Source organism: Ceratotherium simum, chromosome 11, assembly GCF_057802395.1.
Source record: "Ceratotherium simum simum isolate JZ-2026a chromosome 11, ASM5780239v1, whole genome shotgun sequence".
NCBI lineage: Eukaryota > Metazoa > Chordata > Mammalia > Perissodactyla > Rhinocerotidae > Ceratotherium > Ceratotherium simum.
Genome location: NC_141910.1, coordinates 2,961,402 through 2,976,982, shown reverse-complemented (window position 1 = coordinate 2,976,982; position 15,581 = coordinate 2,961,402). Strand labels below are relative to the sequence as shown.

The 15,581-nt window shown below is 42.2% G+C and overlaps 1 protein-coding gene across 1 annotated transcript in view; it reads left to right on the top strand.

Annotated features, from left to right (window-relative positions):
- DNAH6 (dynein axonemal heavy chain 6) overlaps positions 1 to 15,581 on the top strand; it is a 271,015-nt gene that overhangs the window by 199,776 nt on the left and 55,658 nt on the right. Inside the window, exons 57-62 of the mRNA XM_004437202.3 lie at positions 949 to 1,113; positions 3,427 to 3,494; positions 4,096 to 4,276; positions 7,578 to 7,757; positions 12,094 to 12,327; positions 14,793 to 14,928. Of these exons, the coding sequence (XP_004437259.2) occupies positions 949 to 1,113; positions 3,427 to 3,494; positions 4,096 to 4,276; positions 7,578 to 7,757; positions 12,094 to 12,327; positions 14,793 to 14,928 (964 nt within the window). The remainder of the gene's footprint in view (positions 1 to 948; positions 1,114 to 3,426; positions 3,495 to 4,095; positions 4,277 to 7,577; positions 7,758 to 12,093; positions 12,328 to 14,792; positions 14,929 to 15,581) is intronic.

The window sequence follows — 15,581 nt, the reverse complement described above, 5'->3', positions numbered from 1 at the left end:
TTTGTCTCCAGCCATTCATGGGTGTGAAATCAAGTTAGTTAATCTCAATCAGCATTTTTTAACGAAATAGAATAGAATTTTAAAAGCACAAAACTATATCATGGGGAGTAAGGGAAATTTTATCTCATAAACTTTTGTTTTATTTACATGCTTGGTTACCATGTCACAATGTGAAATAGATTTGTTAACTATGGATTACAATCAAATTTTGACAGGTCCTGGGCCATGAGTCCCCATCACATACATGCTGACATGAAGATGTTTGTCCTGGGGTCTGTTGGCAATGTCTGCATGCCCAAGTTCTTACCAACAATCAGATTTGCTTTGAGGGAAAAAAAATAACTGTCATATAGAATAGAGGTCCACAAACTTCTTCTGCAAAGATCCAGATATTTTAGTTTTTTTAGGCCACATACAGGCTCTGTACAATATTCTCTGAATAAATATTCTTTGTTTTGTTTTGTTTTTGGAGTTTTATGTGTTTGTTTTTACAACCCTTTAAAAAGGTAAAAACCATTCGTAGCTCAATGGCCATACAAAAACAGGCCACAGAGGGCCACACTTGGCCTGTAGGCTGTAGATTGCTAACTCCTGACTTAGAACAATGAAAGTGAGCAGATCTTCATTTGTTTGGGCCTGCTGAAGGCCCACCCTCCAGTGACTCTCCTTTCTTAGCTTCTTTCTCATGGGGATGAAGAGTGCGTAAGATTAGTCTAAATAGATATATTGCCTTCACATGCTCTTATTTCCTTAGACTATTGATAAAGTAATCACTGGAAAATGTACACTATTAGAGGTAGTGAGAAGACATTAAGAAATATCTGTAAGATCACTGAAAAATTGCTCATGCCAAATAAATACTGAGGCCTTAAGGAATTTGGAGAATTTGATGCCATCTATCTTCACAGCTTGTTTTTTGTATTGTTTTGTTTTATTTTCATTTTTAAGCTTAGAGAAACCCTGGACCCAGCTCTAGAACCCATTCTTTTGAAACAGACTTTCATGAGTGGTGGACGACTGCTCATTCGCCTTGGAGACTCAGACATTGACTATGATGAAAACTTCAGGTTCTGTATGACGACCAAATTGCCAAATCCCCACTACCTGCCTGAGGTATGAGCTGCTGGCCTGGAATCCCAGCCTGAGTGGATTATTACGGTGTGATGGGTCTCTGAAGTTCGTGAGTTCCCACTCGAAGGGGACAACTCTCCCCCAGCTCCCTCCTGCCCCTCCACAAGCCCCTTCCTCCACCACCCTCTGCTCTCGCTTCTCTTCTGAGTCCTGACTGTGAGTCCAGTCGCCCTTCTGCTCGCCATTTAATTGGAACTCAAATTCCTCCCCACATGGTCCCCAGGCCACTGCCCTGTTTCACTACCCTATGCACCCCTTCAGAGCTCTTGCCATCTCCCTCCTGGTCCACAGCAACTTCTCAAAACACGGGCACCACTGCCTTCTAATCATTCTTCTTCCTCCTTCAGCACAAGGCCATTTGTGCCCCTCTTATTGTGGCTGATAAATGAATCAGAGCTCAGTTGAGAGTCTATGGGGGGAAGAGGGGACCTGTCGGTTTTAAGTGTGCAAGTGCCCATGGCATACAGCCCCAAATACAGAGGTTGCCTGCTTGGAACCTCTGGTGACTGGCAACATTAGAGACTCATGATTCAAACATCCAGTGTCTGTGCTTAGAGCTCGGGGGGAGGGGCATCTTGTCCCCTTCCTCATGCTCTCAGACTATTTGAGGGGAACAGTGTGAATCCCACTTTCATACACACATCCTTGAGCCACAATAGGATCCAGAAGAACCCCTACTCTTGTGCTGCAGAGCCCCAGGCAGTTGCAACAGAAATGGAAACAGCTGGGACTCCTTTCTCCCTTCCCGCGTGGGGCTCCGAGGGGCATCTCCATCCCACAGCCCATCAGGGCTGCCACAGCTCCAGGCACAGCTGCTCGCTCTGCAAGGTCTTCCAGGCCCAGCAGGCTTCCCCTTCTCTACTAGGGCCCTCACACATAGGGAAGGGACTTCACTATCAGAACTTTACTCCTCCACCCCTCCTCCCCAAAAAAGAATCCTTGAATATACCATTCCAATAGTGTCATGTTCATTTTAGTTAATGAATTTCTCATAGCTGCCTGTCTTCTCTAGATATGTTCGGGTTGGATGAAATTGACACACTTCTTGAACAAGATGAGGGAAATGTCATTAAAAGCCTAGGTCAGAGTTTTCCTTGTCAGCCTTGAGGGGTTTAATTACACAGCCACTGCCAGAGCTCATGTCCCAAGTTCCGTCATATAGTTTAGAAAAATGACCAATGTGCCAACTTACAATCTTCCATTTCTCACTTATTCAACTTTTGAGAGGGTGCACTGCACACCTTACCCAGCCCTAGCTCTCTGTCACAGTGGGTAAATTATTACATTTCCTGGATCCTCAAGTCAATCAACCATAAGGTGAAGATAAAACCCAATTCAAAGATTTGTTCTGAAGATTAAATAAGATTAACATATGTAAAATATATGACATTTAAACACTTACTCTTATTATATTTATTTTTTTGCTGTTGACTTATTCATATCAATAACATCATAATATTACATTATAGCAACAATTTTTCATAAAAGTGTTATGAGAAAAATGTTTCTCATATTTTTCACTATTTATTATCAATAATAGCTTCTTTTTTTTTTTTTTTAAAGATTTTATTTATTCATTTTTTCCCCCCCAAAGCCCCAGTAGGCAGTTGTATGTCGTAGGTTCACATCCTTCTAGTTGCTGTACGTGGGACTCGGGCTCGGGTTGGACGGAGAAGTGGTGCCCTGGGGGGTGCCCGGGATCCGAACCCAGGCCGCCAGCATCAGAGCGCACGCACTTAACCACTAAGCCACGGAGCCGGCCCACAATAATAGCTTCTTTTTTACAAGGACAAACTATGTACAAGTCACTATAAATTAGAGATTTTATTACCTCATTTAGTCCTCACAAATACCCCATGAGTTGTTACTATTATTATCTCAACTTTTAAATACCAGGAACTGAAGCTCAGAGTGGGTGAATGGCTTATCCAACATCCTACCTGCTCTAAAGGGTGCAACTGGAATTTGAACCCAAGCTGTTGACTCTATAAGGGTTAACTCTAGAAGGGTTGCTTCTAACCCTTCACTGGCTCACCTTTCCTTAGAACACCATGTAGGATGCTAAAACTGTGGCATTTGAGGAATAAGATTGTCACTCATTGGCAGGAGAAATCATGCTAGGATTTTGTAAGATAGAGTGTGCTTGCTGTGTGTGTGGATGGGGGGGTGTGTTCACAGTTAGTCCTGGGATACATCCAGCAGGGTAATAATGAGCCGTGTTCTAATAAAGAAAGCACTTCTTATTGTATTAATCTGAACTTGAGCATCTTTATGTACTCGATGCTTCTCCTCTAGGTGTGCATTAAAGTTACCATCATCAATTTCACTGTAACCAAATCAGGTCTGGAGGATCAGTTGTTAAGGTAAAAAAAGGAGGGGAGGGGGCAAAAGTTTCCTATGATTTTGTTTAGAAATTCTGATGAAGAAAAAGATTAGCTCCTACAAACAGAGCTGGGAGCAAATTATGAAAAGACAAGTGAATGGGGGACATAAGTCCACGTGTTTAGACAGGGATGGAACTGGAGGTAAGGCCCCTGTCTTAGATGTAAGAATCATTTCCTGGAGGTGGTAGGATTTCAGAATCTCCCATGTCAGTGTGAAAAGAATGTTCCAGGCACCATTTTCAGCTTGTCACAAGCAACCATTAGAGACAGAAATTGAATTAGAGAGAACAAGCATTGAGCAGGTTTTCCCAAGAGAAGATGAGCAGAAGCTATGGGAACCGTAGTAGGCTGCAGGTCTCTGAAATACAAGATGAAGAATCAGAACTAATATGTTGTTCGGTGAACAGCCACTGTGTAAACCCAGCAGAAGAGGGGCCTTGTGCATGAGGATTTGGCTAGTAGCATTAGTGCTCAGCTAAGTAGTATTCAGAATAAGGACAATTAGAAATGGGGAAAGAAAAATAGAAGTAACTTTAGGGCACTGACAGAGACAATTTCGGTATTCCAACTTTGGTTCTAGTGATGTGGTGCGACTTGAGAAACCTGAGTTGGAAGAGCAAAGAATCAAGCTCATTGTGAGGATCAACACTGATAAAAACCAGCTGAAAGCTATTGAAGAGAAAATCCTGAGAATGCTCTTTACATCAGAAGGAAATATTCTGGACAATGAAGAACTTATTGACACACTCCAGGATTCAAAGGCAAGTAAGATATTTTTAGTATTTATAAAAAGTGTGTTACTTCCAAAGGTACAACTACAGGGGGGAGGCCTGGTGGCGTAGTGGTTGAGTTCGCGCATTCCGCTTTGGCGGCCTGGGGTTCACCGGTTCGGATCCTGCATGCGGACCTACTCACTGCTCATCGAGCCATGCTGAGGCAGTGTCCCACATAGAGCAACTAGAAGGATGTACAACTATGACATACAACTATCTACTGGGGCTTTGGGGAGAAAAAAGGAGGAAGATTGGCAACAGATGTTAGCTCAGGGCCAATCTTCCTCAAAAAAAAAATTAATTAATTAAAAAAAACAAAAGGTACAACTACAGGCTTTGAGGGTCCTGCAAAGTCTTTTAAAGCAAGAGTGGTGGCCACAGCTGGGCTGCCAGGGGCATACACAAGAGTGTGCCTTGCTAGCAGGGCCCCTCGCCAACCAAAGGAAGTGTAGATAAATTGAGACAACTGCTTCTCTTGTCTTGCCTGCATTTTTTTCAGTAAAACATGTAATGTAAAGAACTAGGACAAGATATAAGTTGAAAGGAACAACACAATTATATATTCAGATCAATGTCACCCCCTCCAGGAAGCTTCCCTGGTACTCCCAGCTGGAACTAATCTCTTGGAACTAATCTTTTTGGAACACCTGTAGCACCTTATCTACCCTCTAATACAGCGCTTGTCACTGTTTACCCTATGTCATAGTTATCCAATTACATGTCTTACGACTTCAGTTAGGTTGTTAAGTTCTAGGCAGCGGCATTCTGTTTTATAAATTGGGTGAGTTCTTGGCTTTCCCCTTTGCTGGCTTAGGAATCCATTTTCCTAGGTCTGCTAAGTCATTACCACTCTTTTGTCTGCTTTCCAGCTCTCAAAATTTTATCGATATTTCCTCTTCCATTCCTCCCATCTTTGTGGGGAAATTTTTAAAATCCCTTTTTAAAATCCTTTACCATAATTTTATCATGGTTTCAGCAGGGAGTAAATGTAGATACATGTGTTCTGGCTGCCATCTTTATCTGTAAACTGGTTTCTGTTTGCGAGGAGTTGCCTTGGAGACATCTTTTCTATAAGGACTGATTGCTCCTGGGCTGCATTTCCTGCCTTTATACTCCCCTACATGCCCAGAGCCCTCATTTAAAAATATATACCGCATTCCCTAACCACTGCTGAAGCCTCAAGTCTCTAGGTCGTAATGTCTATAAGTAGTCATCAGACTCAACTGAGGTGTGTAGTCCTCTAACATTATCTGGCAAAAAGAAGCAAATGGTCCGCTTTGCTTTCTCTTTAGCCCTGGGTTCTGCATTATCAGGGCCTTGTGTTCTCCAAGGAATAAAGAATGTTTGCATGTGGGTCTCTATGATCCAACTGCTCCCTATCAACTTCCTTTTGTCTTTTTTTTGTTCCCCCCAGTAACTTTATTGAGATAATAATGGTTTATAACATTGTGAAAATTCGGGTGTACATTATTGTTTATCACTTTCTAAGTAGGCTTTATTGTGGTCATCCCAAGTAGTCTAATTATTGTTCGTCACCACACATATGTGCCCCTTTACCCCTTTCACCCATCTCTCCTCCACCCCCTTCTGCTCTAGCAACCACGAATCTGTTCTCTCTTTTTTTTTAAAGATTTTATTTATTTATTTATTTTTCCCCAAAGCCCCAGTAGATAGTTGTATGTCATAGCTGCACATCCTTCTAGCTGCTGTATGTGGGACGCGGCCTCAGCATGGCCGGAGAAGCGGTGCGTCGGTGCGCGCCCGGGATCCGAACCCGGGCCGCCAGCAGTGGAGTGCGCGCACTTAACCGCTAAGCCACGGGGCCGGCCCTGTTCTCTTTATCCATGTATTTGTTATATTCCACATATGAATGGAGTACTACTCAACTTCCTTTCTTCTACTCATATGTAAAAGCTTTAGTTGAGTTCGTTATTGAGATTGAGCTTTCCCACTCAACTCTACCCTTTCTTGCCCCCTCAGGTTGCTAAGGGGTCAATACAGGGAGAGTTTGAGCCTTTGATTCCTGGACACAGCTTCTGTACTGAGTCCCTCCCTTCCCTTTCCTGGTAGGCTGGGGTGGACAGTCCAGACTTAGCCACTAACCACTCTGACTGTTGAGCACTTGAAATGTGGCTAGTCTGAATGAAGGTGTGTTGTTAGTGTAAAGTACATACCAGATTTCAGACTCAATCCAAAAAAAATGTAAAAATATCTCAATAATTTTTATATTGATTATTTATTGATACAGATCAACATATATTGGGTTAAATAAAATATATTATTAAAATTAATTTCACTCATTTCTTTTTATTTTTAAGAAACTTAGAAAAGTTAGAATTTTATATATATATCTCACATTATATTTCTACTGGGCAGCACAGGTCTAGACAGAATCCTGATGGTCTCTTCAGCTCTCCCTTCAATAGAGCAAATACTGAGCAGCAGTTCCCATAGTGATTTTTCATGGTCTTTACCCTAGACCCTTTGACTTTCTAGAGAAAAAGGATCTCCCAACCTAGGGATATCCACAGCTGAAAAAAAAGTAGGGGCAGGTGGAAGGACAGGGACAGACAGCAACCTAGAGAGACTGAGGGAGACAGAGAAGGGAGTCTTGGAAAGCCCATTGGCCAAAAGACTCCCCAGAGTCACAAACCCAAAATACAGAAAACCGAAAGAACAGCAAGAGACCTTAAAAATGTCTCCAACTTACTTAGGTTTTGACCCTTCACAAACAACAGCTTCTATCCCCAGGTTTACTTATGTCTACACCTGGGAAAGATAGGGCAAGAAAGAGGAGAATATTAGTATTCCTTGTTATTCCAGAGTGGGGTGTGGTACCACTTCCTTCCAGCCCCTCTCTAGCCCCCTCTTTTGGGCAGTTTCATGGGTGTCCCTCTCCTTTCATACCTTCATTCCTTATGCGTACTCTGGGTCATGTTAGGACTGCTCACGAGGCAGTCAGGGAGCAAACGGGAGAACTGTGTCAGCGTTTCCATTTGAGCAGTAACTCCGAGTCCAGGCTCAGAGAAGTGCTGCTCCCATCTTCTCAGGGCTGCTTGTATTGCCTAGTGCCATTTGCCCATTCCTAACTCTGGAAGGAAAGGAGGTCAGCTCAGTCAGAAGGTTACTGAGTCTTGAGACTCAGTCATTCTATCTGGGGACCCCCTTATTAGAATCACTAATTCATCATATCCTTGTTTCTTTCCTAGACCTAATTGCATATATTCCAAAAATCCCACCACTTGTTTGAAACAGATCCTTAAGAACTTGTTTTCATATATTTATTCAGATCACTTCTGGTGCCATTAAAACCAGGCTGAAGGAAGCAGAGTCCACTGAACTGATGATAAACGTTGCTCGTGAGAAGTATCGTCCAGTAGCCACTCAAGGCTCTGTTATATATTTTGTTATTGCGAGCCTCTCAGAAATAGATCCTATGTATCAATATTCACTAAAATATTTTAAACAGGTAAGTATGGTGATGGTGGTGGTGGTGTTAGTGAAATTTATTTCTTTGGCTTCCCTTTATTTATTTATTTATTTATTTTTTTTTTTTACTTTAATTTTTTGTTTATTGCGGTAACGTTGGTTTATAACATTGTAAAAATTTCAGGTGTTTTGGCTTCCCTTTAAACCCTGCTGAGTTACTTCTTGCTCTAGGCAAGTCATGAGTCTAGTTATCAGGTAAAATCCTCCAGGAGTTTGGGTTCAGACTATGTTTCAAGAGTGGCTCCACCTGCCATGTCTCCTAAAGACTCGAGTGCCCGGTATGCACAGAACACACTCTGTAGGGGAAGAATAGAAAGTCTCTTTGCAAGTTTCATTTTCTCTTGGCTTCCTTGACCAACAAGCTTGCTTGTTTTCCTTCTTGCCTGCCCTTCCTTTTTTCTTTTAAGAGTCACAGCTCTGTGCTATTTCTTTATACTTTCTCTATAACAATGCTGCTTCCTTTCCACTCCTAGAGTTTTCTGTGTTGTATCTCAGGTCTCTGACAGCACTCACCTTAAGCGAATTGGTTTCTGTAACTTTTTTTCTCAGAAATTTTTATACAGCAGGTTATCCCCCACCCCTTGGATTTTACTTAGAGGAATTGTACATGCTCTAGTCTCCTTTCCTTTGTCCCTTCCCACTTTCACCATATTACTGTGAGACTTTCTTGTTTTATTTATGGTCTCTCTACTTGATCTCATATTCACAGTGGAATTTCCTCTAAACTCTCATGAGTAGGATATTTTCACCCCTCATCCTCTTTGTGGCAGCATTCTGTATCTCCCAAAAGCAAATTCAATGTCACAAAACTTTGGCAAGCTATGTCAATTTGCCTGAAGATGTCCAAGGGAGGCAGAGTTTGTACCACTCATTACACAGCAAAACTGACCAAGCATCCCCAGTGGTCCCCTCTGTTCGCCTCCAGAGCTTCTCTCAGCTACCAGTGGCCTCCTCCTCTCAGCCCCCCACACACACAGCCATGCTGGCTCAGTTTTCCCATCTATCAGCTCCTAGGCCCCTCTTGTCTATACTGTTCCCTTTTCTGTGCAGAGCAGTTTAGCTCACTCTCGCTTCTCTAATCATCTGTGTTCACACCCATAACACAACTCAACAGACAAAGGCCTCTCCATATGCACCACTCACAGTAGAAAACAGTAGAGAATTGTAAATATATCCTCTTTCCCTGCAACACACCATTATTTCCTGGTATAGGCCCCTATACCATTAGTCAGTGCTGGCTCTCACACTGGAAGCCAGGCCAGCCTAGGCCTAGCGTTTTCAAAACACTGCTCCACATACATGGGGTCCTAAATGGATTTTCACAGATATTGCGCATAAAACACAGTTCACACTCCAAAGCAACATCCACCCTGTCCCTGTTCCATCTCTCGAGCCACATTTCCCACTGTTCCTCTGCATCAGCCAAATTGATCCATTCACATTCCCGAGATTCACTGGATACTTTTATGTTTATGACACTCCCTCTGTTTTTAGAATGCCCTCTCTCCCAGCTTAAATGCCACCTTCTCCAGTGAAGCCTGTTCTTGGGGTTAAAGTCATCTGGAGGCTCGACTGGGCTGGATGTCCAAAATGGCTCACTCGCATGGCTGGGCTGTCAGCAGTGGCCTAAAGTGGCCTCTCCATGCAGCTTGGGCTTCTCACAACATGGCAGCTGGGTTCCAAGAGAGCACCGCCCAAAAGCAGATGTTCTAAAAAACCAAGATGGAAGCTGCAAGGCTTCTTCTGATCTAGCCTTGGATGTTATGCATCATCACTTCTGCTGTGGCCTCTTAGTCACTCGAGTCACTAAAGCTAGCCGAGATTCGAGAGGAGGGGATTTAGACTCCACTTCCCAATGAGAGGAGTAGCAAACAATTTGCAGCAGTCTTTTATCCAACCCATTCTGTATGCCTCATATGGCACTTACACCACATTGCCATGGGTGCTGGCTTTCCTCTCCTGCTGGAGTCTGACCTCCTAGAAGGCAGGAATAAAGCCTCACCCATCCCTGTTTCCTCCCAGGGTGCTTAGCACCACATAACTCTTCATGAGTGTTTCATGAATGAAGAAACTGTTTGCATCCCTTCATAAAAAAGCTGTTGAAATATTTAGACAATTTTTATGACACTAGACCAAGCATGGTTTTTCTTCTCGAGGTCTTATTTAGTACTTTGATGTAGTTAGGGGCCCAGTAGCAACAGGTGCTGCAGGAGAGAGTGGAAATGAAGAACTGGGAGAAACGAGAAGCATGTTGTTCAGATGCACCTGGGCTCTCTTCCAACAAGGTGTGCATTTGCTTTAGCGGCCTTTAAAAGCCATTTGTCCTGGGGTCAAATCTCAGTTCCTAAAGGCAGGGTTTGCCATTCTCATGTCTCTGCTCCCTTCCTTTAGTTGGCAGTTATTAAACCAAGCAAGGTAGGGATTAGCAAATCCTTTAATTCCACCTAAATGACTTTGATGACACTTATCTCATCCTGGGTGTTTTAATAATTTTATTTATTTATTTATTTTCCCCCAAAGCCCCAGTAGATAGTTGTATGTCATAGTTGCACATTTTCTAGTTGCTGTATGTGGGACGCGGCCTCAGCGTGGCCGGAGAAGCAGTGCGTCTGTGCGCGCCCGGGATCTGAACCCGGGCCACCTGCATCGGAGCGCACGCACTTAACCGCTAAGCCACGGGGCTGGCCCTTTTTTTTTTTTTTTAATAATTTTATTTATTTATTTAACATCCTGGGTGTTTTGGAATTTGTGCTTTTCAAGGTTTTAAAATCTCCTTCAAGAAATAAAAATGAAGATGCTCTGAAAATATCTTGGGCTGACAGAAAAAGGGATATAGGATGAATCATCAAAACACTGGAGTTTTACTGTTTGGAAGGGAAACTAGAAACCCAAAGCATATTTGAGGTGACAGCCCTGGCCAGGACATCCTCTGCCAAACCCATCCATAATTCTGTTCACACTGACACTATTTAAGGTGTATCAAGATTCTCCATGTTTTATGTTGGCACCAAACTTATCACATTTCACTGGACTTTAACCTCTCTGCTTCTTGTCAGGATGGTAAAGAAAGCTCAATCCTCTTTGCTTCTGAGTGTGTTAAGTAACAACTCCATGACCCTTTGTCAACAAAACTTCGGGGAGAATTAACAAGGGTTTTCTCAATTGTCTAAAATAAGTGTATGCTTCCTCCAAGCCCTTTGACTGTTGGGGAATGGAGGCCTATCTTTCGGTGAGGAGACTGACACAATCAGGCTCTTTTCCCTTGGTGCTCCATCCTGTTAGCAGGAGGGGTGGGGACAGGGAGGCCTCATAACAGCAGTGCAGTGTTTTTCGGGAGGAATGGAGTACACTTCTTGGCCCTGATCTGCCTTGGTCCTCAGCTGCCTTCCAGCTGCCAGTCTGTTTTGATCAGTCTGATCTCCCCATGAACGATAAACCTTGATTCCTCTCAAGGTGGCCCAGGGATTGGGCAGGGCTGGCCTTACCTCGCACCTTTGCCCCTTGTGCTATAGATCCTCTGAGACTGAAGCCACATGCCCCTCCACACATGATCCCTCGTGAGACCCCCAGTCTCTGCTGCAAGATCCCCTTGCCCCATGACTTGCAGGCAGGCCCACGAGTTCAGGCTCTGCTCAGCTTCCTCACACAGCTTGGGGCTCTTGGGAATTTTTCAATTTTCCTCTCATGCTACTTGGAAGTTGCAGGAAATGGGTAGGGCTGCCTCTGGCCCTCTCCTGCCTAAGCCCTTGATGCCACCATCTCTGCTGCCTTGCCATTGTCCTTGTAATGTGGGGCACCTCCAGGGCACGGGGCCTGCTCTCAAAATTTCCAGGTAGGAGTCTGGGCAGAAATCTCCTTTAAAATTAGTTCCTCTTAAATTTCAAAGGAAATTCTAACACGTTCTTCCCACACCCTAAGAATTATCTTGAGGAAGGGCCAAGAAGAACCCATGACCTTACTTTGCCGTTACATCTCTCACCCCAAAGTGATTATCAAATCTGAGTTGAGGATATGAAAAAACTGGTTCTGCTAGCTCACCTCCATTTTCCAACGTTTTCTGTCTCACATCAAGATGATGCCTTTTAAATGTTGTCAAGAGTTTGGCATTGGTCCATTTCTAGAAAAAGAGGAGTGCAGAAAATAAATATCACATATGAATTTGGGATGAATTCTGGACATTTTCATAATACAGTATTCACCTCCTGTGCTGCTATTTACTCACTGAATATGGGGAGGAGTGGGGAGCAGAGATTGTTCTTTTTTCCCACAGAAATTGAATTAAATCAGAGACACTGACAGAGCTCTCTTTCATACAGTTGTTCAATACAACAATTGAAACTTCTGTAAGGACAGATGATCTACAGCAGCGCATGGAAACACTACTGGAACAAACTCTCCTGACTGCTTATGTCAACATTTCGAGAGGACTGTTTGAGCAACATAAACTCATCTACAGCTTTATGCTCTGTGTTGAGATCATGCATCAGCAAGGAAACTTAACTGATGCCGAATGGAATTTCTTTCTCCGAGGTTCTGCAGGGTTAGAAAAGGTACCCACTTCAAGTTTAGATTGTAAATGTTATTCTAGATAGAGCCCACAAGTACCTACCAATGCTCCACAGTGGCTGAAGGTTATACCTCTGGCTGTGCCTCCCAGTGGGGAGGGCCCTGGGGGTCAAGAGGCCCAGGCTACAGCTTCACTCTGTCTCCAGAAGCTGTGTAATGTTGCTAACATTTGACCTCTTTATGCAGCGGTGACCTCACCTATACAAAAGTGATGTTGGGAGTAACCAGTGAGCTAATAGATGTGAATATATTTTGACAAGTTGACCATCTTACAAATATGAAGAATTAAAATCCAGTAAAAGTGGTAATTCACAGATTTGGCAATGCTGTTTGTGAAATCCTGACCCTCTCTTGCCTGGACACATCTTTCATTATATAGCACGAGAAGTAATATAACTTGATTGTTGCCTTCTGTAATACTGTAATACAAGTTCTGCTACAGTTTCCTTCTTCAAGTTCATCATTAGTCTTACTCCAGCCCCTTAAACTGGCCTAACTTACTCACATACCACAAACCTGGTGGCACACAGAAGTGAGCCAGAGTCCCCCCAACTCTTGCCTGCAATTACATCTCAGCCCCACTCTAAACTCTTGGCTCTGTCCTGCCAATCTTGAGCCTCACCCTTGGCCCTGCAGACATGACACCTGCACCTGTTTGCCGGTATTTGAGCCTCAGTGTATCACTGGGAGGTTGGACAACATGCTTTTATTTGACTCTCAGACATCATTATTCTTCAGGGAAATGCAAATCAAAACCATAGGGAGGTACCATTCACATCCACTAGAATGGCTAGAATCAGAAAGACAGATAATAACAAGTGTTGGTGAGGATGTGGAGAAATCAGAACCCTCATTCACTGCTGGCTAGAATGAAAAATGGTGCAGCTGCTTTGGAAAACAGTCTGGCAGCTCCTCAAACAATTAAACATAGAATTACCATATGATCCAGCAATTCCACTCCTAGCTATATTTCAAAGAGAAATGAAAACATATGTCCACACAAAAACTTGGACATGAATATTCATAGCAGCATTATTCATAATAGGCAAAAAGGTTGAAACAATCCAAATGTCCATCAACTAGTGTGTAGATAAATGAAATGTAGTATATCCATACAATGGAATAATACTCAATCATAAAGAGGAATGAAGTACTGAAACATACCACAACATGAATAAACCTTGAAAACATTAAGCTAAGTCAAAGAAGTAAGTCACAAAAAACTACATATTATAAAATTTAATTTATATGAAGTGTCCAGAATAGGAAAATCTAGAAAGCACTTCATTAGTTGCTTAGTGTTGGGGAGCATGGGTGGATAGGAGGGTAATAGCTAAAGGGTACATGGGGCTTTTTTGTTTCTTTGTTTTTGTTTTGCTGAGGAAGATTCGCCCTGAGCTAACATCTGTTGCCAATCTTCCTCATTTTTTTTTTTTTTTTTTTGCTTGAGGAAGATTAACTCTGAGCTAACATCTGTGCCAATCTTCCTCTATTTTGTATGTGGGTCACTGCCACAGCATGGCTGACGAATGGTGTAGGTCTGCACCCAGGATCTGTACCCACGAACCAGGGCCGCCAAAGAGGAGCATGCCAAACTTAACCACCACGCCACAGGGCCAGCCCCCATGCGGTTTTTTTGAGGAGATAAAATGTTCTAAAATTGACTGTGGTGATGGTTGCACATATCTGTGAATTTACCAAAATACATTGGATTGTATGCTTTGAATGGATTGCATGTTTTCATTTCTCTTTGATATTCAAATTTCATGTCAATAAAGCTGTTGAAAAATGTAGTCTAGAACCTCAGGCATTCATGAAAATATTCATGAAATTTTCAAAGAAGTAGTTTCAGTCTACAATCACAGCTGTTTCTCTGTCTCTTTTAAAACTGTTTACCCACATGTAAGTGCTTTGTGGAATATTGCCAGATGGCAAAATACTTTCTCAGAAATTTCTAGGAATATATAAACTGATTAGACATACACTGAGCCCAGCTGGAATGAGATGCCGTGTGTCTTGCTACTGATATCGTTCTGCTACTCAGCTTTCCCATCTCCTAGAGGTGAGAACATCTAGGAATCTGATTTGGAGACTAGTTCTCTAGAAAAAAATCATTAACCGTAAGAATATTTGGGGAGTAGAGTAGACTGATGTGGTGTGGAGAACAGGCTGGAAGTAGACTTAGATCTAATTTTAACCCTTCACCAGATCAACTGCTTCCTGTAAATGTCAAGTTGAAATGCTTTCATTAGCTGCACTTCTATGCAAAGGTCTACAGGTAGAACCAATTCAACACCATTTCTATTTCACCATATCTTATTACTTGTCCTAGGTGAACGGTTATTTTTAACATGGTATAAGGGCTTGATTTTTCACTTAGACAAGGTGAAAGCATATTTTGTGGTTGTCCTTGTGAATTATTATTCATTTTCTTCCCGTCTTCTAACAGGAACGCCCGCCTAAGCCTGAAGTTCCCTGGCTGCTTACTGCCACATGGTTCGCATGCTGTGACTTAGAAGAATCATTTCTAGTTTTTAAAGGACTTACAAAATATATACTGTTACATCCTATTTCCATACGCTTAGGTAATATGTCAAAAAGGATCAGCTATAGGGGGTGTAAGCATCTCATGAATCTTAACTTTGATGTCTCCTTTAACCTCTTCTGCAATATCAGTATTTTTCACTAGGCAATGTCTTCATTATTAAGAAATTGTGAATTATTTGTTTTCCCAATTTCTTGAGTTGAATGCTTGGCCCATGAATTTTCAATATTTCATGTTTATTATTATACCCATTTCAAGGGGATACATTTGCCCCTAAGTGCATCCCATAGGATTTTTTTAACTTTTTAATTGAAGCATAACTTACATTCAGAAAAGTGCACAAATAAAAATTGTACAACTTAATTAATTATCAAAAACTGACTATACTTGTGAGCCACCACCCCAATCAAGAACTAGAACAATACTAGCCTCCCAGAATCCCCTCATACTCCTTCACAGGATACTTGCCCTCTTCCCCAGAGGTAATGACTGCTCTGAATTATAACTTTCTATGTTGATTTTTCCCCACAGGTTTTAATATGTAACCTTTTCCATTCTAAAAGTACACTTTTTAGTTTGAAAGCATTTAGGATTTTTGGAGACATTTTATTGTTTATAATTTAATTATATTATGGAAATTATATTCATGGTTTGCATGAAATTGATTCTTTGTAATTTATTTAGACTTCAGTT